Below are 20688 nucleotides of genomic sequence, written 5' to 3' on the forward strand. Positions count from 1 at the left end.
GCAGGGGAGGGAGAAGGCAGGTGAGGGGAAAGGGGGAGGGGAAAGGGGAAGTTAAGGGGGTGGGGGTGGGGGGGACTGAGGTAAAATGGGGGGGGGAGTGGGGATGAGAGACAAGTGGGTGAAATGCGAGGTGGGGTGAAAAGGGAAATGTAGGGGTAAATATGGGGAGAACGGAGGTAAAATGGGGGGGAGAGGGGGGGAAAGTGGGGAAGCTGAGGTGAAATGCGAGGTGGGGTGGAAGGGGAAGCGAAGGGGGTGGATGTGGGGAGAAGTGAGGTAAAACGTGGGGGGAGAGGGGGGAAGTGGGGAAGCTGAGGGAAAATGCGAGGTGGGGTGGAAGGGGAAATGAAAGTAAATATGGGGAGAACTGAGGTAAAATGGGGGGGAGAGGGGGGGAAGTGGGGAAGCTGAGGGAAAATGCGAGGTGGGGTGGAAGGGGAAGCGAAGGGGGTGGATGTGGGGAGAAGTGAGGTAAAACGGGGGGGAGAGAGGGGGGAAAGGGGGATGTGAGGGGAAATGCGAGGTGGGGCGGAAGGGAAAGCAAAGGGGTAAATATGGGGAGAACTGAGGTAAAACGTGGGGGGGAGAGGGGGAAAGTGGGGATGTGAGGGGAAATGCGAGGTGGGGTGGAAGGGAAAGCAAAGGGGTAAATATGGGGAGAACTGAGGTAAAACGTGGGGGGAGAGAGGGGGAAAGTGGGGATGTGAGGTGAAATGCGAGGTGGGGTGGAAGGGGAAGCGAAGGGGGTGGATGTGGGGAGAAGTGAGGTAAAACGTGGGGGGAGAGGGGGGGAAAGTGGGGAAGATGAGGGAAAATGCGAGGTGGGGTGGAAGGGGAAATGAAGGTAAATATGGGGAGAACTGAGGTAAAATGTCGGGGAGTGGAGAAAAAGTGGGGAGGCTGAGGTGAAATGCGAGGTGGGGTGAAAGGGGAAGCAAAGGGGTGGATGTGGGGAGGACTGAGGTAAAATGGGGGGGAGAGAGGGGGGAAAGTGGGGATGTGAGGGGAAATGCGAGGTGGGGCGGAAGGGGAAGGAAAGGGGTAAATATGGGGAGAACTGAGGTAAAACGTGGGGGAGAGAGGGGGGAAAGTGGGGATGTGAGGGGAAAGTGGGGAGGCTGAGGTGAAAGGGGAAGCCAAGGGGGCTTGGATGTGGGGGGCTGAGGTAAAATGGGGGGGAGAGAGGGGGGGAAGTGGGGAAGCTGAGGTGAAATGCGAGGTGGGGTGGAAGGGGAAGCGAAGGGGGTGGATGTGGGGAGAAGTGAGGTAAAACGTGGGGGGAGAGGGGGGGAAAGTGGGGAAGCTGAGGGAAAATGCGAGGTGGGGTGGAAGGGGAAATGAAGGTAAATATGGGGAGAACTGAGGTAAAATGTCGGGGAGTGGAGAAAAAGTGGGGAGGCTGAGGTGAAATGTGAGGTGGGGTGAAAGGGGAAGCAAAGGGGTGGATGTGGGGAGGACTGAGGTAAAATGGGGGGGAGAGAGGGGGAAAGTGGGGATGAGAGGGAAAAGTGGGGAGACGGAGGTAAAATGCAAGGGAGGGTGGAAGGGGAAGCGAAGGGGGTGGATGTGGGGAGAACTGAGGTAAAACGTGGGGGGAGAGGGGGGAAAGTGGGGAAGCTGAGGGAAAATGCAAGGGAGGGTGAAAATGGAAATGAAGGGGTGAATATGGGGAGAAAGGGGTAAATATGAGAAGTGAGGTAAAACTTGGGGTGGGAGGGGAAAAGTGAGAATGTGAGAAAAGTGGGGAGGCAGAGGTAAAAGGCGAGATGGGGCAGAAGGGGAAATGTTGCTGCTTTAAATGTCTAGGGCAGAGACAGCCTCTTGCTCACTCCAAAGCAGACTAAAAAATGAACAGATCCCCCCAACCAGGACTAAGCTTTCTGGTTTCAAACTGGCAACTCATCCGTCCAATTTGGACTCTTGCTGATTAACCACTTAAACTGAGAGAAGCCGACAGGTGCAGCTCTTACTGATACGCCTGTGGGACTCTCTGCCACATGATGCCATGACGGCCTTTTAAACACAGCTGGCTCTTTCAATGGCAAAGTTTTTATCAGTGGTTGCAAGAACCAATGATCCCTATCTTTGGAACAAAATGCTTGTTTAACCTGGAGGTGGGCTGTGTGAATTTTGTAACGATTTGTTGGGTCTCTGGACCGTAATAAAGACTGGATTGGACCACAGGCGTGGCTTTTTGAAGGGGTCGAGAGATAAAAGATACTTCTTTACATGATACAGAACTCAGGTGCCGAAATCCCAAGGGAGCAGAAAAGACTGCGCGGATGTGATTGGCCCAGAGATGGAAAGAAGATCAAGTTCCTACCAGAGAAGAATGGCAGATTCTTCCATCGTAGAACTGAGGGCAGGCAATCGGTCTCTTGTGTGGACTTGCTAGACTCCAGCAAAATTTCCTCCGGTGACTTCAGACTATGTCCTGGAACATCGGGTTTTGTCAAATACTAGTCCTATGCAGAGTAGACCTTTTGAAATGGATGGATAACTTGGAATAGAACCATTATGATGAAGAGCTAGGGACTTCCGGGTTGGCGCCATCACCGAATGGCGGACTCCCTCCGAGCTCCGGAGGGAGCCTGCTCGGCAGGGGCTGGGTCCTACCGCATCGGCGACGCGGGGACCCTCAAAAACCATGGGCGCTGAAACCCATGGACATGGTGACTCGGCTGGCACCTTTTGCGCCCCCCCGACCCGCGAAGGAGCCTTTTTAAAGGCTGCGGAGCGGGTGACGGGGGGGGGGTGGTGCTTTGAGTCCTTCGCTTCCCCTGCCGAGCGAAGCCGCATGCCATTCGACGGAGAGCGCTGACTTCTTCTATTGAAAATCTGGACTTAAAAGAATAACCCGTGAGTAATCGGAACCTGGACTAAAAAGGGGGATAATTTTTTTAAAAAAAATTCGGAGCGAGCGGGGGAGGCGCAAAAAGGAAGTCAGCCCCCCCCCTGTTGTAGAAGAGTTAAAGCAAAGGATTTGACAACTAAGATCGAGTGCAACCCTATTTTGACAAAGTTATTAACTTCGCGAGGGAAAATCATAAGACTGAGCTGGAGGAGAAAGGTGGAATTGAATTGATTAAAAAGCAACCCCCCCCCCGGAACCCTGGGAGCAATTTGTGAGAGCGCCGGGAGAAGAGAAATAGAGGTTTTGACAGCTGTCAAAGAGCTGTCAAAGCGGAAGAATAAAATAGAGATCTTTGTTACGAGGACTTTGCCAGTTACATTTGTTATAAATTGGATACAAATTGTTACAAACAAGGAATAACAAGTTATTTTGACTGGTGGACGTGATCTGGAAGGGAATTTAGTTATTGCAAACCACCTAGAGGAGCCGAGGGACATTACAAGTATTGTTGGCGTGGAATTTGACCAGAACTTTCTATCTCCTGGGAAACTGCAGAAATGGAACACTATTTTGTCTACAGAGGTCTACGCACTAAAGGAGACAATAGATTTATCTATTGAAGAATGAAAAGGACTTGACGTAATGTTTTGTTCTTGAATAACAAGCCTCTGCAGAGGAATTAGAAGCTTTTGGAATTGGAACATTTGTGCAGGAGAGCAGGGGGAAAAAAAAAAAAGGAGGAGTGAGATCAACAAGAACAACAAAAATATTAAGAACTGGACAAAGTTGGAAGTGGGAACATTTGGGACATCCAGATTTGACAGGTTTAAAGGAATAAAATTGGAGCTTTCACTCCTAGATATAAAAATCTGGATGGAAGAAATGGGCCTTTTTTGAGACAGACTCCTTCCAAGATTGAACATTCGAAACTAAAGATGACTGGGAAAGGACTATGGTTTAGAGAGATGTGGGAACTCCAGGAAGACATCAGACGTCGAGGAACATTGGGAACGCAACCGGGAAAGGGGGGAGGGAAATTTGGAATCCAAAGGGCGTAAAATTATTTTTTTTAATTTTTCTTCTATTGTAATCTGTATTGTATATTAAAGGGGGGAATTCGCGGAAGGGAACAGGTCGATTTTAGGGGATGGGAAAATATTTTTAAAATTGAGTCAATGATAATAAGTTTAAATTTGGGATAAGAACTTGTTGAAATTCTTTTTTGTTTATTTGTAAGAATTGGAATACAGGAGGGGGAGGGGAGGGGAAGTCCTGAAAAGATGTTATTGGGAAAAAGATTTTATGGAAAATCTTAATAAATATCATTTAAAAAAAAAATTAAAAAAAATATGATGAAGTGCTAGAGTTCTAAGAGATGAGGGGAAAGTAAAAGGTGAGAGGCGAAGCCAAATACAGTGGTGCCTCGCAAGACGAAAAGAATCCGTTCTGCGAGTCTCTTCGTCTAGCGGTTTTTTCGTCTTGCGAAGCAAGCCCATTGACGGCTTAGCGGATTAGCGCTATTAGCGGCTTTTAGCGGCTTATCGGCTTAGCGGATTAGAAAAAAGGGGGGGGAGGAAAAAACCCCCGCAGGAACTCGCAAGATATTTTCGTCTTGTGAAGCAAGCCCATAGGAAATTCGTTTTGCGAAGCACCTCCAAAACGGAAAACCGTTTCGTCTAGCGGGTTTTCTGTCTTGCGAGGCATTCGTCTTGTGGGGCACCACTGTAATGTGGAAATAGAAATAAGAGAGGTGTCCGAGGCAGTGATAGGCAGTTCTCATTTCATTAAAACAAAAGACGGGAGTTCAGACCTCTTCTGTCTAATCCAAGTCATTTGGAAACCGATGCGGTCGTTTTTGTGAGTGAGAAGATGGTACTTTACACATGCTCAGAAGCACTTCATATCTGTACCTTGTCTGCAAGATACCCTTGCGTTTGGCATTGAGCCCCATCATTCAGGAAGCATATTGACAGCTTGGAAAGATAAAAGGGTAAAGGGACCCCTGACCATTAGGTCCAGTCGTGGCCGACTCTGGGGTTGCGGCGCTCATCTCGCTTTATTGGCAGAGGGAGCCGGCGTACAGCTTCCGGGCCATGTGGCCAGCAGGACTAAGCTGCTTCTGGCGAACCAGAGCAGCGCACGGAAACGGTGTTTACCTTCCTGCTGCATTGGTACCTATTGATCTACTTGCACTTTGACGTGCTTTCGAACTACTAGGTTGGCAGGAGCAGGGACAGAGCGACGGGAGCTCACCCCGTCGTGGGGATTTGAACCGCCGACCTTCTGATCGGCAAGTCCTAGGTTCTGTGGTTTAACCACAGCGCCACCCGCGTCCCCTTGGAAAGATACACGCACGTAAAATCCAGTAACGGCTTTTGTACGTCAAATGTGAACCATCAAAAACCAGATGCTGGAGACACAAGGTTATAGGATGTGTTGGCCCCATTCTGAGTAGACCCATTACAAATAATAAGCATCACTAACTTAGGTCCGTTAATTTCTTTTAAAAATTAGATCACAACATCTATCAACATCATACACACATAAAGTATACCACCCTGACCCAGAAGATGGGACTTTAGACAACACATCCAGAATAACATCCCCAAACCACAGAAAGTTCCTATCCCAGACAATGAGAAGTTTATACAGTTTATATTAACCAAAAAGCTTTATACTGTGTGAGTATCCCTTTCTTCACTTTTAGCCATGCCCATAACAAAGCTGTACCAGTTGCAAAAGCGTCTTTAAGCTTCAAACTTTTTGCCGATTTTACTTTGTTAATTCAATTTCCACCCCCCACAAGTGCTATTTTGTGACCATAATTTTCTCGTACTGGTTTGCCAAAGAAAAACACCTTCCAAATTCACCCAGTGCCTTTGGTTGTAATGAGCCTGGCCACTACTAAAAGAGAAATTGTTAGAGGTTTGAACTGTAAGTTAGTATTACCTCCTGCTAAAAGATTGCATTATTTTCAGTGAGTTTACCCCATGCATAACTTAGTTGGATACAACCCAAAGCAAACAGAATAAATAATAAGTAAACATAGATGTGTATCGCTTCTCAACAGCTCGAGCACGGTGCTTAGCGGTGGAATCCATACGGCTGTGACTCAAGTAAGAGACGGCTCTCAAGAGGAGAGAGGACAGCAACAAAACATCTGTATGAAGTAAACCATAGCAAGGGGAGTTCCTTAAAGAACCAGATACATTTAGCCTAGAGAAATGAGGCTGAAGGAGAAATGGGTGAATCAGATTTCCAAATTCTCAAAAATACATCTGATCGGGTGGAAACTGTTTGCTGGATTCACTTTGGGCAGGACGAGAATCGATCAGAGAGGGAGGATTTGTAATGCACCATGGAGGATTTAGATTCCAAGGTCCAGTGGCCACTTTTGAAACAGGTTCTGGGCCAGACTTCAGATTTTTCTTAGTTGCCTACGTATACTTGCCCATGTTCTTATGACATGGAGGCAGATCTAGGGAGATGCACAGACCAAAGCCAGGATCTGACCTGACGGTGTTATTATGTAAGGAAAAGGTAAAGGACCCTGGACGGTTAAATCCAGTCAAGGGCAACTATGGGGTTGCGGCACTCATCGCTTTCAGGCCGAGGGAGCTGGCGTTTGTCCACAGACAGCTTTCTGGGTCATGTTCGCAGTAGGACTAAACCACTTCTGGCATAACAGGGCACCGTGACGAAAACCAGAGCGCATGGAAATGCCATTTAGCTTCCCTCCGCAGCAGTACCTATTTATCTACTTGCACTGGTGTGCTTTCGAACTGCTAGGTTGGCAGGAGCTGGGACAGAGCAACGGAAGCTCACCCCGTCACGGGGATTCAAACCGCCAACCTTCCGATCAGCAAGCCCAAGAGGCGCAGTGTACTTAAATGATGGAACTGTGGTGGAGGCTAGAAGGGCTGTACTGCTTCTTGCTCCCCAATGAACTTGACCACAAGGTGTACACATGTGCAGGCGAGGAGGGCTTTGCCCTGTATTCCACTGCCTGGTCCCAACAGACATGGCCAGACACCAACAGAAGTGCCAAATGACAAGAGGAGTATGGAAACCTGGGGCAAACGAGGCAAAATTATATGCTACTATAAAATCTCACAGCTGGTATTGGAGGGCAAGTGGGGCAGCTCTTCTGTCACAAGATGCATTAATTCAGAGCCACGACAGCTCATCCTTTGTTGAAACCTGTTCCCTGCAGGCCAGAGACGCAACAGGCCAAAGGTCCCACAACCAAATAAGAAACGAAATACATCATGGCTTCTTTTCCAGGTCCGAGAGGTCTGGGATCCTTTAATTTGAAATCGAGGAACAGTAGCATTTACATAACTCAAGCCACTTTGCCTCTTATCCTCACTGGGCGGCTAATTTCGAGAATGCGAGGAGAAGGAACGTATTGGAGAGCCGCCTTGGAAACCTGGAGTGGATCGCGTTTGTCAAACGTGTAGATCTTGGGTTTGGAGAGCTCATCGTACTTTGCCGCTCCAGCAGGATGGTGGATTAGTTTTCTATGTGGCTCTGTAGGAGTGAACCAAAAGAGAAGCAACAATGGCTAAATTCGACACAAGCAGCCCTTTCCCCAACAGATTTGAAGGTCTAAAACCTAGAGGCGATACAAAATCGCTCACAACCGTTGAATTTGGGAGCATTCCACTGTCTTGGGGAATTCACATTAAAGGGCAAAACGTGTAGCCGACAAGTCTCATGTCAGGATACCTCAGAAATCGTTGGCGATTTCTTCTAATAATATCCTTGGAAGATAAAGGTGGCATATACATGCAATTAATATGGAAAGGAAGAAACTTGTGAATGCTAGGTGACAGAATGAGTGTGTGGAGGCAATGGCGCTTCTCTCATGGGTGGTTGGGGAAACACTTCCATCACTGGGCAATCAAATTTTTCAGATTTCCCCCCAAGTTTTTCAAAAACGTGTTTGACCGCATAAAAGATATGCACCACGAAAGCTCTCAGACCACCTTCGGGTCTGTTAAAAACACTTGTCTTGCCCCCCAGGCCTGATGCACATCTGTTCAGCAGCCAGGTGTTGACACATGTTGCTTTTCTTCCTGGCCCAGAGGCAAAGAAGGCAGTTGAACCCCCAGCAAAATAACAGAAGGCAGTACAGTGGTACCTCGGGTTACATACATTTCAGGTTACAGACTCTGCTAACCCAGAAATAGTGCTTCAGGTTAAGAACTTTGCTTCAGGATGAGAACAGAAATTGTGCTTCGGCGGAACAGCAGCAGCAGGAGGCCCCATTAGCTAAGATGGTGCTTCAGGTTAAGAACAGTTTCAGGTTAAGAACGGACCTCCGGAACAAATTAAGTAGTTAACCCAAGGTACCACTGTACTCAGGTGTGTGCCTTACAGCTGAGGGTGAGATGCAAGGCAAGTAGTTTGAAAAGTTAGGTGGGAGGTGTCCCCCCCCCAAGCAGAAACAAAAGCCTTCCAAGTTGGCATCTGCAATCCGATTGCCGACGGCTTTTCTCTCAGGGCAGGGGGTGTGCAGGTAGCCGTTCCCGCACCGCTCGGCTGTCAGAAGGGGGATCTCGGAAGCCGGTGGGAGCCCTGCTACCAATGCACTTAGGCACCTGTGTTTGTACAGCAATATTCCCAGGTTCCTCATCTTCTAAAAATGGGAAGGTTTATTGTTTAAGTGAGCGGCAGGGTGGCACAGCCTCCCCACCCGCTTACGTATCCCAGAGGAGCCGCAGCTAGACTTGTCTGGAGACTAAGCTATCGTCGTCATTAGCAGGATGGTGGAAACGTATCTCTTACTCTTTGGAACGGAGGGCACAGTCCGTGGTATGGCTAGAGCAATTATCCTTTGCGTGGGAACAGCGGCCAGTGCTCCTTTGCTCACCTGAAGACGAGAGACAAAGGACAGAGGAAGAGCTGACTGGATCAGGCCAATAACCCATCAATTCCAGCGTCCCGTTATCACTGTGTCCAGCCTGCGGTTTCTAGCAACTGGTATTCCAACTGTGGAGGCAGAGCCAACTCAGCTCCATAAACTTGCCAAATCCCCATTTAAAGCCACCTACTATAAATGGGTAAAGGTAATAGGAAGGTAAACGGCATTTCCGTGCGCTGCTCTGGTTTGCCAGAAGCGGCTTAGTCATGCTGGCCACATGACCCAGAAGCTGTACGCCGGCTCCCTCGGCCGGTAAAGCGAGATGAGCACCGCAGCCCCAGAGTCGGCCACGACTGGACCTAATGCTTGGGCCCCTTTACCTTACTTTACCATATTTCTGGGGGCGCAGGTGGCGCTGTGGGTTAAACCACAGAGCCTAGGGCTTGCCAATCAGAAGGTCGGTGGTTTGAATCCCCGCGACGGGGTGAGCTCCCGTTGCTCTGTCCCAGCTCCTGCCCACCTAGCAGTTCGAAAGCACCAAGTGCAAGTAGATAAATAGGTACCACTCTGGCAGGAAGGTCAACGGTGTTTCCGTGCGCTGCTCTGGTTCGCCAGAAGCAGCTTAGTCCTGCTGGCCACATGACCCAGAAGCTGTACGCCGGCTCCCTCGGCCAGTAAAGCGAGATGAGCGCCGCAACCCCAGAGTCGGCCATGACTGGACCTAATGGTCAGGGGTCCCTTTACTTTACCATATTTTTCTGTGTATAAGACGCCCTCCATGCACAAGACAACCCCTATTTGTTTTGAACCCAAAATAAAGAACCCAACCTTTTAGACCTCAAACAGAACGGCTTTGATATAGCAACCCCCCAAGTCAGGCATAGGTAAACTGGTCCTGTTAGCTAGGGATGATGGGAGTTGTAGTCCCAAAACATCTGGAGGGCCGAGTTTGCCTATGCCTGCCCCAAGTTGTTGAGCTCTTTTTGAGATTGCCCAGGGGCTCCAACGCCCTGCTCCCCCCATAATATATTAAAGCACCAGCAGTGGTCACCTTTTAATGTCTGGCAGAACTCTGTGCTCTGGTTGATAAGTGGATTGGTGATTCTGGCAGCTTCTTCATGGCAGCCGCAGGAACATAGCAACCCCTGACTGTGCATGAGACCACCCCAAATTTTGGGGAATTCACCCTATACCAAGAATTATTTACCAAAAATTTTATTCTTTTTGTAAACCACTCTTGAGGGGTTTTTAAATGAAAGAAGTGGGGAGCCGCCACTTAAAAGGACTGTTCTCTTTATGCCACCTTCCATGGTGAGGGCACATGAAGAAGGTCTTCAGATGACAATTTATAGTATGTTATACCATATGGGGGACGCGGGTGGCGCTGTGGGTTAAGCCACTAGGGTTCGAATCCCCGCGACGGGGTGAGCTCCCGTTGCTCAGTCCCTGCTCCTGCCAACCTAGCAGTTCGAAAGCACGCCGAAGTGCAAGTAGATAAATAGGTACCACTCTGGTGGGAAGGTAAACAGCGTTTCCGTGCGCTGCTCTGGTTCGCCAGAAGCGGCTTAGTCCTGCTGGCCACATGACCCGGAAACTGTACGCCGGCTCCCTCGGCCAGTAAAGCGAGATGAGCACCACAACCCCAGAGTCGTTCACGACTGGACCTAATGGTCAGGGGTCCCTTTACCTTTACTTTTATACCATATGGAGGAAAGGAGAATTCATTATACAACAGCGCCAAGACCAGGTTGGTAGGGGCTTTATTAAATGGTCTCCTTGGAGGTCTCCCCAATTTTCAAGTGGTTCGTCTAAATAAATGCTTCGGTACCACTGAACCAAAGCACGAGCAAGAATGCCAGAAGCAGCTGCCCCATGGCCAGGAATAATAGAATTGTAGAGTTGGAAAGGGACCCAAAGGAGTATCTAGTCCAACCCCCCCCCTTGCAATGCTAGAATCACAGTTAAGGTAGCAGGCCGGCCAGGGGTATACATACCAACGGATATAGGGGACGGTTTATTTCCCAGGCAGACCGGTAAGGCCGGGGCTGTGCCAGTTCTATCAGCCTTGATGACGCCTTCACCTTTAGGGCTGCAGCTTTTACCGGCCACGCAGCAGTGGGTCTGGATTAGGGGGAGAATATATTAGGAATTTAGCAATCTAGTAAGAAGAAGAAGAAAAGCCCGCCCACATCTGCAAAAGTCTTTGTGGCACTTTGTGGCAAATCCCCAACTAGGGACTAGTTTACCTTGCCCTATGTATTCAGAGGGACGCGGGTGGCGCTGTGGGTTAAACCACAGAGCCTAGGACTTGCCGATCAGAAGGTCGGCGGTTCGAATCCCCGTGACGGGCTGAGCTCCCATTGCTCAGTCCCAGCTCCTGCCAACCTAGCAGTTCGAAAGCACATCAAAGTGCAAGTAGATCAATAGGTACTGCTCTGGCGGGAAGGTAAACGGTGTTTTCATGTGCTGCTCTGGTTCGCCAGAAGCGGCTTGGTCCTGCTGGCCACATGACCTAGAAGCTGTACTCCGGTTCCCTCGGCCAATAAAGTGAGATGAGCGCCACAACCCCAGAGTCACCCACGACTGGACCTAATGGTCAGGGGTCCCTTTACCTTAACTTGATGAAGAGGATTTGCCCCATCAATGTGGCTGTTGCTACAGAGGGAACTAAGGCGAAAAACCTAACTGTCCGACTCTGATTCTGTTACATAGAAACCAGGCTTAGATTTGTCCCCTGAACAGAACAAAGTCGTCACAACCAAAACTTGGTGACCTGCAGGTGTTTCTTCGTGGTGGCCCCCTGATTATGCAATACCCTTCCCATAAAGGCTTGTCTGATGCCCACTCCATAATCTCTTACAGTGGGAATATTTTTCTGTTGCTCCTTGATTCTTCCACCAAGCCCTACAAGTGCATTTTAGCTGCTGTGTCTATGCTGGGTTTGAGGGTTACTTACCTGTATTACCGTTTATCCTTTTTATTACTTATAATTGATTTCATTGTCCAAAACATTGGCATGAATTTTAATAGGCCTGTAAATCACCCAGAGGGGTAAATGAGATGCAATGGGCAAAAAAAAAAGTTTCAGCCAAAATACATCTATGTATTTTCTGTTTACAGCTGTTATTCTCCCCCCCCCCCAATAAAAACCCCGCCCACCCAGTATGTGTTTTGTTCGGGTGATTTTTTGGTCTGGTTACATTCTCTCCCTACCTATCCCCGCTGTAGTCTGAATTGACCTTTTTCGATCGAGACAGGACTTCCTGCCGGGGAGTTAAGACTGCAAAAGAACAGGTGGAGGAAGAAAGGTAAATAGATGTGAACATTGATATAGCCTTGCCAGAATGCGATCAGATTAGCCCATCTGCGCCAAGAACATCATCTTATCCCCTAGCTTGACATTAGGGGGTTGGGAGAGAAATTTGATTCCTTTTTCATTTAAGGGCAAGCCTCTCTAATTCACCCCTTTTCCAAAACAACACGCAAACACAGCCCTCCTTCCAAAATTTGCACTTTTGCGAATTTTGCAATGCAGTTCTCCAATCAAGAAAAACATACAGAAAAATTCATGTGCTAGAACCGGAAATAGCTTGCAGATACTTAATGGGTTTAGGATTTTATTTATGTTAAGTGATGAATTAATATGTTTAATTATATAAGGTGAAGATTTAAGGATGTTAATGTTTAAGTTAAAATTCATAAAAATTGGGATTTGGAAAACCGTTAAAAGGACATGCAATGAAATTCAACCAAGGGGAAGCGAGGAAGTCACTTAACAAAGTTAATAACTGTAATTTTCAATAAGGCTATGATTTATGTTTTTTATATTTGTCTTGGGTGTTTGTTTGTTTATAACATTGTGAAAACCAATAAAATTTTTGGAAAGAAAAAAGAAAAGAAAAATTCATGTGCTAGGATAAAGCATGCGCTAGACCACATGCTAAAGAAAACAGTTCAATTCTTTTATTTTCTTAACTTGCCTGGAACTGTTGTTCTAGGCTGCGCCTTAGGTATCTTATCTACCCAGTATACAGAAGGCCTGCGGAAATAGAAAGGAGGGAGAGATGGTTAGAGATGAGTTGGCAGAATATCTCCCTCTCCTGCAATTGTGACACCTATCCTGCTGCTCCCTTTGTGTCAAGAACAGGCCAGTCCACTTCCGCTCGGCCTCTGTTCTGGTGTTTATCTGCCCTCACCCTTTTAGTATTAATGAATATTAATTTACAAAGCCCTGATCAACTTAGGCCCCGGGGCATCCTTTTTCTTTTCACATATTCAAGCTCCTCCTCCTCCTGCAAATTGTGCGAGGAGGATGGGTCTGGTGGGGAGATCACCGAAATCACCTGCGGCAGCATCGACGGTCATTCCCTGAATTGGCAGGGCTCGTTCAACAACAACAAGCAACCCAGTCCTGTGGAACTTCCTTTTCAACCTTTTAAACGCCTGCTGGAAACTTTCCTGTTCTGCCAGGCTTGTGCAGACAGTGAAGACATAGCTGTCAACCGTCCCTTATTTGGCGGGAAAGTCCCTTATCCCAGCGCCGTGTCCCGCTGCTGTCCCTTATTGATGATGTCTCTTAACTTTCCCGGGTTTCAAAGGAAGCAGCTCCTCTCCCTCCCTCCCTGCCAGCCAGGGAGGCTCCAACTGTGTTGCTTGGCTCCCAATAAGGAGTATAAGAGCGACGGGGGGTGGAGCTTGCATGCCTTGTGCCGATCGAATCGGCCACCTTGCCTGGGGACTCGCCTTTGCTCAGCGCTTCCCAGCGCAGAGGTGACAGTGGTTTTCCTTGCTGCATCCCCTTTGCCGGGTTGCTGCGCTGTAGGAACCACACCGCTTGAGGCTTCGCTTGGCTGCTGGCTGGGCTTTCTGCCTTTGGCTGGGAGGGGCTCAGAAGTTGAACATAGCTGTGCTTGGAAAATCCCTTATTTTGGCTGCTGGTCCCTTATTTCCGAGGCTGCTGGTCCCTTATTTTCAAATCTGTAAGTTGACAGCTATGAGTGAAGAACGCATCGTTCCATCTGATTTTTACATTTCTGTGTGGTTTTTGCTGTCTAATGTGCAATTGTTGTAAACTGCTCTGATGAAAAGTGCTGGTAAAGGAGGGGTGGGCAGATCTCCTCCCTCCAGCCCATAGACCTGGCCTGGCAATGCCATTTCACCAAAACTGTGGGCACCTCCCATCATACACGACGTCAGGTGCTGGGCAGTTAGAGGTTCAGCAGCCAGTGAATGATCAAGAACCTTATGGTGTGCCCCATATCAGTGCCAGATTTACCTATAGGTTACACAAGCTATAGCTGAGGGCCCCACTCTCTTGCCCACCGCCCATATAAAGGGGAAAAAAACCCTGGATGTACGTTTTCAAAATATAAGATAAAAAACAAATAAAATAAAACCTACATACAGCAACAGCATTTTGTGTTGTGTAGGCTCCTAGGATGTAAGTCATGGGCCCCGCCTGCTAGCCTGCTCCCTAAAATATCACTGGTTTGCTCATTTCTATACAGAGGGTGGCTACATTCTGCATAAGGGATGCGGGTGGCACTGTGGGTTAAACCACAGAGCCTAGGACTTGCCGATCAGAAGGTTGGCAGTTCGAATCCCCGCGACGGGGTGAGCTCCTGTTGCTCGGTCCCTGCTCCTGCCAACCTAGCCGTTCAAAAGCACGTCAAAGTGCATGTAGATCAATAGGTACCGCTCCGGCGGGAAGGTAAACAGTGTTTCTGTGTGCTGCTCTGGTTCGCCAGAAGTGGCTTAGTCATGCTGGCCACATGACCCGGAAGCTGTCTGCGGACGAACGCTGGCTCCCTCGGCCAATAAAGCGAGATGAGCGCCACAACCCCAGTGTCGGTCACGACTGGACCTAATGGTCAGGGGTCCCTTTACCTTTACATTCTGCATGGACTGGTTGCATGGCCACATGTGCAAATGGCTTGAGATACCTATGAGGTCCATCAATGGCCATATACCATATATTCAACACACACAAAAAGCAACAATTTGTTGTTCACAAAGGACAGCTGGACATGCAAAGGGCCCCATTACCTTCAGTAGCTTAGGGCCTCATCAAACCTAAATCCGGCCCTGCCCTGATTCTGTCTTGGCAAGGGAAGTTTGCATGACAAAGTCCTTGATCCTCAGAGTAGTCTAACCTTCAATCTCTCTTCCCAGGGAACACTGGGAATTGCAGCTGTACAATTTGGATATCCCAACAACTTTCAGCACTCGTAAGAAACTATACAGCTCCCAGGATTCGCTGAAAGGGAGCCATGATTCTCCAGAGTGGAAGACCTTCATGCAACACATAGTTCAACTATGGACCTCACTTCCACAAATGGCAGGGATGGCGGCCGCCAACTTGGATGGCTTTGAAAGAGGATTGGACCAAATCAAAGGGGGACAAGTCTGTCAGTGTCTCCTCACCACAAGGGCTCTGCTCTGACTCCACAAGTCAGAGGCACTGATGCTTCAGAACACTATTTGCCAGAAGCTACAGGAGGCGAGAGGGACGCGGGTGGCGCTGTGGGTTAAACCACAGAGCCTAGGACTTGCCGATCAGAGGGTCGGCAGTTCGAATCCCCGCAACGGGGTGAGCTCCCGTTGCTTGGTCCCTGCTCCTGCCCACCTAGCAGTTCAAAAGCACCTCAAAGTGCAAGTAGATCAATAGGTACCACTCTGGCAGGAAGGTAAACAGCGTTTCTGTGCGCTGCTCTGGTTCGCCAGAAGCGGCTTAGTCCTGCTGGCCACGTGACCCGGAAGCTGTATGCCGGCTCCCTCGGCCAGTAAAGCGAGATGAGCGCCGCAACCCCAGAGTCGGCCACAACTGGACCTAATGGTCAGGGGTCCCTTTACCTTTCAGGAAGCGAGAGCGCTTTTGTATGTGCCAATCCAGCAGGACTCTTAACATTCTCTAAATGCACATTGCAAAAAAGGCCACAGCGCAATTTAGCTGGATGCAACCTTGGAAATTCTATGTTAAAACTATAATGGCAGTTGCTCCTGCTGGGGCTGAAAGGTCTAGCAACCAGGTTCTTACCTGCAGAAGACGGTTTGGTGGTTAATTTTCGGCTGGGCAAGGATGCTGGTGCGGTCTTGCTTCTGAATCCATTCCGGAGGCATGAGTTGACAGGGAACCTGACTCTGGAGACCTCCAGATCACCCAACAGGCAGACTAAGCATGTGGTTTAGAGTGCCAGCAAAAACAAGAGATAATTTTTTTGAAATATGTAAGTTGATTGATTGATTTCCCCAGACAACCAAAAATTACATAGTAGCAAACAAAACCTACAGAGCAAATCTTGAATGTGAGTTTAGTCCCAATAATACTTTTTGATGTCAGAGACAGCAGTGTGGAAGGCCAAAGGAAACAATTTATAATGGTTTAAGCTAGCGACCAAGTGTTACATTTGTTATCAGGGACGGGAGTGGAGGGGTGGCGGCATTGATGAGTAAGAATGAGCGCATCTGTCAATTTCGGTTTCTCATTTCCCCAAACTTCACTTCGACATTTCTGCAGCAATTTGCAATTTGATAATAAAAGAACTCCTAAAAATCACCAACGTTTTAGAGAAAATTCCCCCAAATTGTGCAGGTTTTACAGGGTGTTTTACAGCTTCAGCAATTCTGGGGAGGCAGGAGGTGAATCACAAACCCAGCAAGCCCACCAATGTCATTTTATGTCTACCTAGAAACTGTCATAGGTATAAACCTTATATTAATCATATATATTTGAAACTATATACTGTACAGTACTGTGTATTATTTGAAAATATTGATACTGACCATCACCACTAGGGGGCAGCCCTGGCCAAAATATGCACACTGTGTTTTATTTTCAAAGCTGACTCTGTTCTGACATGACCACAGTGCGGGAAAAGAAGGCTGATCGCCGAAGAATGGATGCTTTTGAATTCTGGTGCTGGAGGAGACTCTTGAGAGTCCCATGGACTGCAAGAAGATCAAACCTCTCCATTCTGAAGGAAATCAGCCCTGAGTGCTCACTGGAAGGACAGATCGTGAAGCTGAGGCTCCAAGACTTTGGCCACCTCGTGAGAAGAGAAGACTCCCTGGAAAAGACCCTGATGTTGGGAAAGATGGAGGGCACAAGGAGAAGGGGACAACGGAGGACGAGATGGTGGGACAGTGTTCTTGAAGCTACCAGCATGAGTCTGACCAAACTGCGGGAGGCAGTGAAAGACAGGAGGGCCCGGTGTGCTCTGGGTCCAGGGGGTCACGAAGAGTCGGAAACGACTAAACAACAACAACATAGATAGGAATTATTTGTGCAACAGGAGGTGAACTGACTTGATACTCACCTCCTGGGCAAATGTGCCGATCAGAAGGTATCTCTTATCTACCAGATCTCACACTTCTGAAATAGTCATCCGACACAGTCCTTAACTAAAGAAAGAAAGAAAGAAAGAGGAGGGGGGAAGAGAGAAAAAGTTTAAAACCAAATTTTCATTTCATACATTTTGAGAGAAAACAAATAGAATTTTCATGTGCCGCTCCCCAGATTAAAGTGAAATAGATTCAGCCGCCTTGAGAAATAAGAGTCACAACTTTCCTCACTCTGCTTAGGGACATAGGAATCTGCCTTTTCCCCCAGTAAATTATTAGTATTATTATCAAGCCCTGTACTGTCTGCACTGGCTGGCAGCAGCTCTCCAGGGCTTCAGGCAAGGGGACATTTCCAGCCCCACGTGGAGATGCCATGGGGGGGGGGGCAACATTTGTTAAGGATGCAGAGAGTTGCTGAGAGACCCTGGTTCCCCTCATAAAGGTAAAGGTAAATGTACCCCTGCCCGTACGGGCCAGTCTTGACAGACTCTGGGGTTGTGCGCCCATCTCACTTAAGAAGCCAGGGGCCAGCGCTGTCCGGAGACACTTCCGGGTCACGTGGCCAGCGTGACATCGCTGCTCTGGCGAGCCAGAGCCGCACACGGAAACGCCGTTTACCTTCCCGCTGGTAAGCGGTCCCTATTTATCTACTTGCACCCGGAGGTGCTTTCGAACTGCTAGGTTGGCAGGCGCTGGGACCGAGCAGCGGGAGCGCACCCCGCCGCAGGGATTTGAACCGCCGACCTTTCGATCGGCAAGCCCTAGGCGCTGAGGCTTTAACCCACAGCGCCACCTGCGTCCCAGGGTTCCCCTCATACTGTAGCCTTTTTTAGGCTTTGCCCTCGGGTGGGAAGAGTGTTGCACCGGGGAAAGGGAGTGGGAATCAAACAGACACCCAAGGGATAATTTTCAGAGAAAAAGCTTTATTTCTACCATCCGGGCTGGTAGAAGGAGCAAGTGTGATAGATTCACAAACAAGCACAAGTTCACAGTCATTTGCACAGAGCATATATAATCCCTCCAGTTCCCTCCCCTTTCTCCTCCTCCTCAGGAGTCCTGCCCCATGATGAGTTTCCTGAGCATGAACAGAAAGCTGCTGTCTTTGGGACTCTTGGTGCCCTTCCCAGGAAAGGGGGATGAGGAGCCTTGCGGTTCAGCGTGTCCAAGATGTGTTGCAACTAGAGTGAGATAAGAGTCAGTTCCCAGGCTTGCTTTATGCTTGGCATTGACAAAGCAGAGAAGAGCAGAGAAAAGCTGTTTTGGATTTTGGGAAGAGAGAAAGGGGAAAATTGGTTTTGAGGCCTAGGGTGACTTTGGGCCTAGGTGGGGCACCTGTCCTCACCTCCTTCAATACAATTCCCAGAGTTCCCTTCGAAGAGGGATTGGTTGTTAAACCACGCTGGCAACTGTAGAGATGGATAGGAGAAGCCTATCTGAGACCACTAAGGACGCTGAGAGTTGTTGGGGGTGGTTAAAAATCTGGGAACTATGGGAATTGCAGCTCGGGGGCGGGGGCTGAGGTCTCTGAACGTCTCTCAGCAGTGGCGTAGCGTGGGGGGTGCGGGGGGGCCCAGCCGCACCGGGCGCAACACCTGGGGGTTAGGGGGCGCAAATCCACGGGTTAGGGGGCGCAAATTACTTGCCTTGCCCCGGGTGCTGACAACCCACGCTACGCCACTGTCTCTCAGCACCCACAACAAACAATGCACTACCCAGGATTATTTGGGGGGGAAGCAGTGGCTGCTTAAAGTGATTTAAATATATAGTCCCCCCTTTTCTTTCCAGCCTTGGTTCCCCTCCCCACATATTCCCCCCCCTTCAAGATACTAGCCTGTCCCGAGTCTATCCATGGCTCAACAGAGTGCATCAGTGCTAGCATCTGTTGCCATGGAGATGGTGACAGCGTCTTCCGTTGCCAGGGAAACCCCTTTGGACCAAATACCTAGCTGGCAACGGGAACATTAGAAGGATGCCTTGCCGGATCAGACAAAACGGTCTGTCCAGCCCAGCCTTTCCCAACCTGGTGCCCTCATGATGTTTAGGACTGGGACTCCCAGCCCGGCACAACCTAACCAGAGCTTGGAGACCCAGGGTCGCCTTCTTCTTCATACTTGCCAGCTTGTCAACGTACTCCTTAAATTGTGGTGCCCAGATTTAGATAAAGTACTCTAGGCATGGTCTGACCAGGGCAGAAGTGAGCCATGCAAGCTCGCTGGGTGACTTTGGGCCAGTCACCATCTCTTAGCCTAACTGCCATGGTCCAGTCTAGGGGCAATCAAAGTCCTGGCTGAGGATGTCAGAACCAGGGACAAGATGGCGGGGTGGGAGCAGGAACAAGTGTCCAGAAGCCAGGGGTCTGAGAGTCAGGAAGCAGGGAGTCACGAAGTCAAGGGTCCAAGGTTCGAGAAGCAAGGAGTCACAAAGTCAAGGGTCCGAGGTTCGAGAAGCAAGGAGTCACAAAGTCTAGGGTCCGAGGTTCGAGAAGCAAGGAGTCACAAAGTCAAGGGTCCGAGGGTTGAGAAGCAAGGAGTCAAGAAGCCGAGGTCTGAGGATCAGAAAGCAAGAAGCCAAACACAGCAAGGCAGGAAACGTGTTGCTGTGGCAAAGAGCCAAAAGGAAATGCTGACCTTATATTCCTTCCTGGCCCTTGCCACCAGGTGCAGCGAGTTACCAAGCGGCCTCACCTGTGCGGCTGCACCTTGCCTCTCCAGAACAAACTTAGGAAGGCCCCAGTCCTGCGAAGCCCTACTGGTCCCAGGGCCTGGCTCTTTCACTCACTCCTGACACTAACCTACCTTACAAGGCTGCTGTGAGGAGGGGAATCATGTACACCACCTAGAGATCCATGGAATAAAAAGGTCTATAAATGATATAATAATTTGGAGTGCGGCAGTACCCATACTTGGAATTCCCTGCCCTTTGACATCGCTGACCTTATCCCCCTCCCCATTTCTATTCTATCTATCTATCTATCTATCTATCTATCTATCTATTACAGCTGTGTTGCATACTCAAACAAAACCAAAGAAAGACAACTCTCTACTCTGGAGATAATCTGCAGGGCACAATGTAGGAATCAGGGCCTTCAGGGTGGTGGCACCTGCCCTGTTGTCCTTTGCCACCTACCAAAGACCTTCCTCTTCCATCAAGCCATTCGAGTGAAGCTCTCTCCCTTCATCTGCACTGGAATTGTTTGAAAGACTTTGGCATCATTTTATTGCTTGCCGTTTGCCCCCTTAGGCTCCTTCAGGGTGGGGGTGTAAAGGCAGGATATCCATTTAATAAAATTAATAACATGACACATTTTTATGTGTGCGTTATTTTCACGAAGACGGTGTTTCCGAACACGAGGGTTGCCCGGGACACTTGCAGTCTGCAGAGTCATCCCAAGAGGTTCATATCCTTTTCCCCTGCTTTCAAATAAGAATGAGAATTCCCTCCCATTGTTCCAGTGGAAGGAAATGAACGGAACTGAATTGCACCAGCTTTTAGCATGGCAAATGGCACGGAGGGTGTTGCAGCGGAGGAAACAGGAAATCCAGCATCCGATCTTCCTCTGAGATTGGAGCTCTACTTTGAGGGTCCCGGGACACCAGAGCCCATAATTTCATTTTCCCTTTGGTTAAGC

The 20688-nt window shown here is 48.9% G+C and overlaps 1 protein-coding gene and 1 long non-coding RNA gene across 2 annotated transcripts; one reads left to right on the forward strand and one right to left on the reverse strand.

The window, feature by feature from the left end:
• Positions 1-7127: 7127 nt before the first annotated feature.
• On the reverse strand, positions 7128-17154 carry SPMAP2 (sperm microtubule associated protein 2). The gene is made up of 7 exons (XM_079961007.1): positions 17036-17154; positions 15757-15891; positions 12701-12759; positions 11934-12000; positions 10715-10841; positions 8645-8729; positions 7128-7384 (listed from the first exon to the last, which is right to left on the reverse strand). The coding sequence occupies exons 2-7, from the start codon at positions 15837-15839 to the stop codon at positions 7197-7199; spliced, it is 609 nt and encodes a 202-aa protein (XP_079817133.1). The 5' UTR covers positions 15840-15891; positions 17036-17154; the 3' UTR covers positions 7128-7196.
• Positions 17155-18985: 1831 nt separating this feature from the next.
• On the forward strand, positions 18986-20359 carry LOC307207312. The gene is made up of 2 exons (XR_013834634.1): positions 18986-19054; positions 20059-20359. It is a non-coding gene; the product is annotated as an uncharacterized lncRNA (long non-coding RNA).
• Positions 20360-20688: the final 329 nt, after the last annotated feature.

The sequence above is a fragment of the Podarcis cretensis genome (genome assembly GCF_951804945.1).
Source record: "Podarcis cretensis genome assembly, chromosome: 18".
Classification (NCBI taxonomy): domain Eukaryota; kingdom Metazoa; phylum Chordata; class Lepidosauria; order Squamata; family Lacertidae; genus Podarcis; species Podarcis cretensis.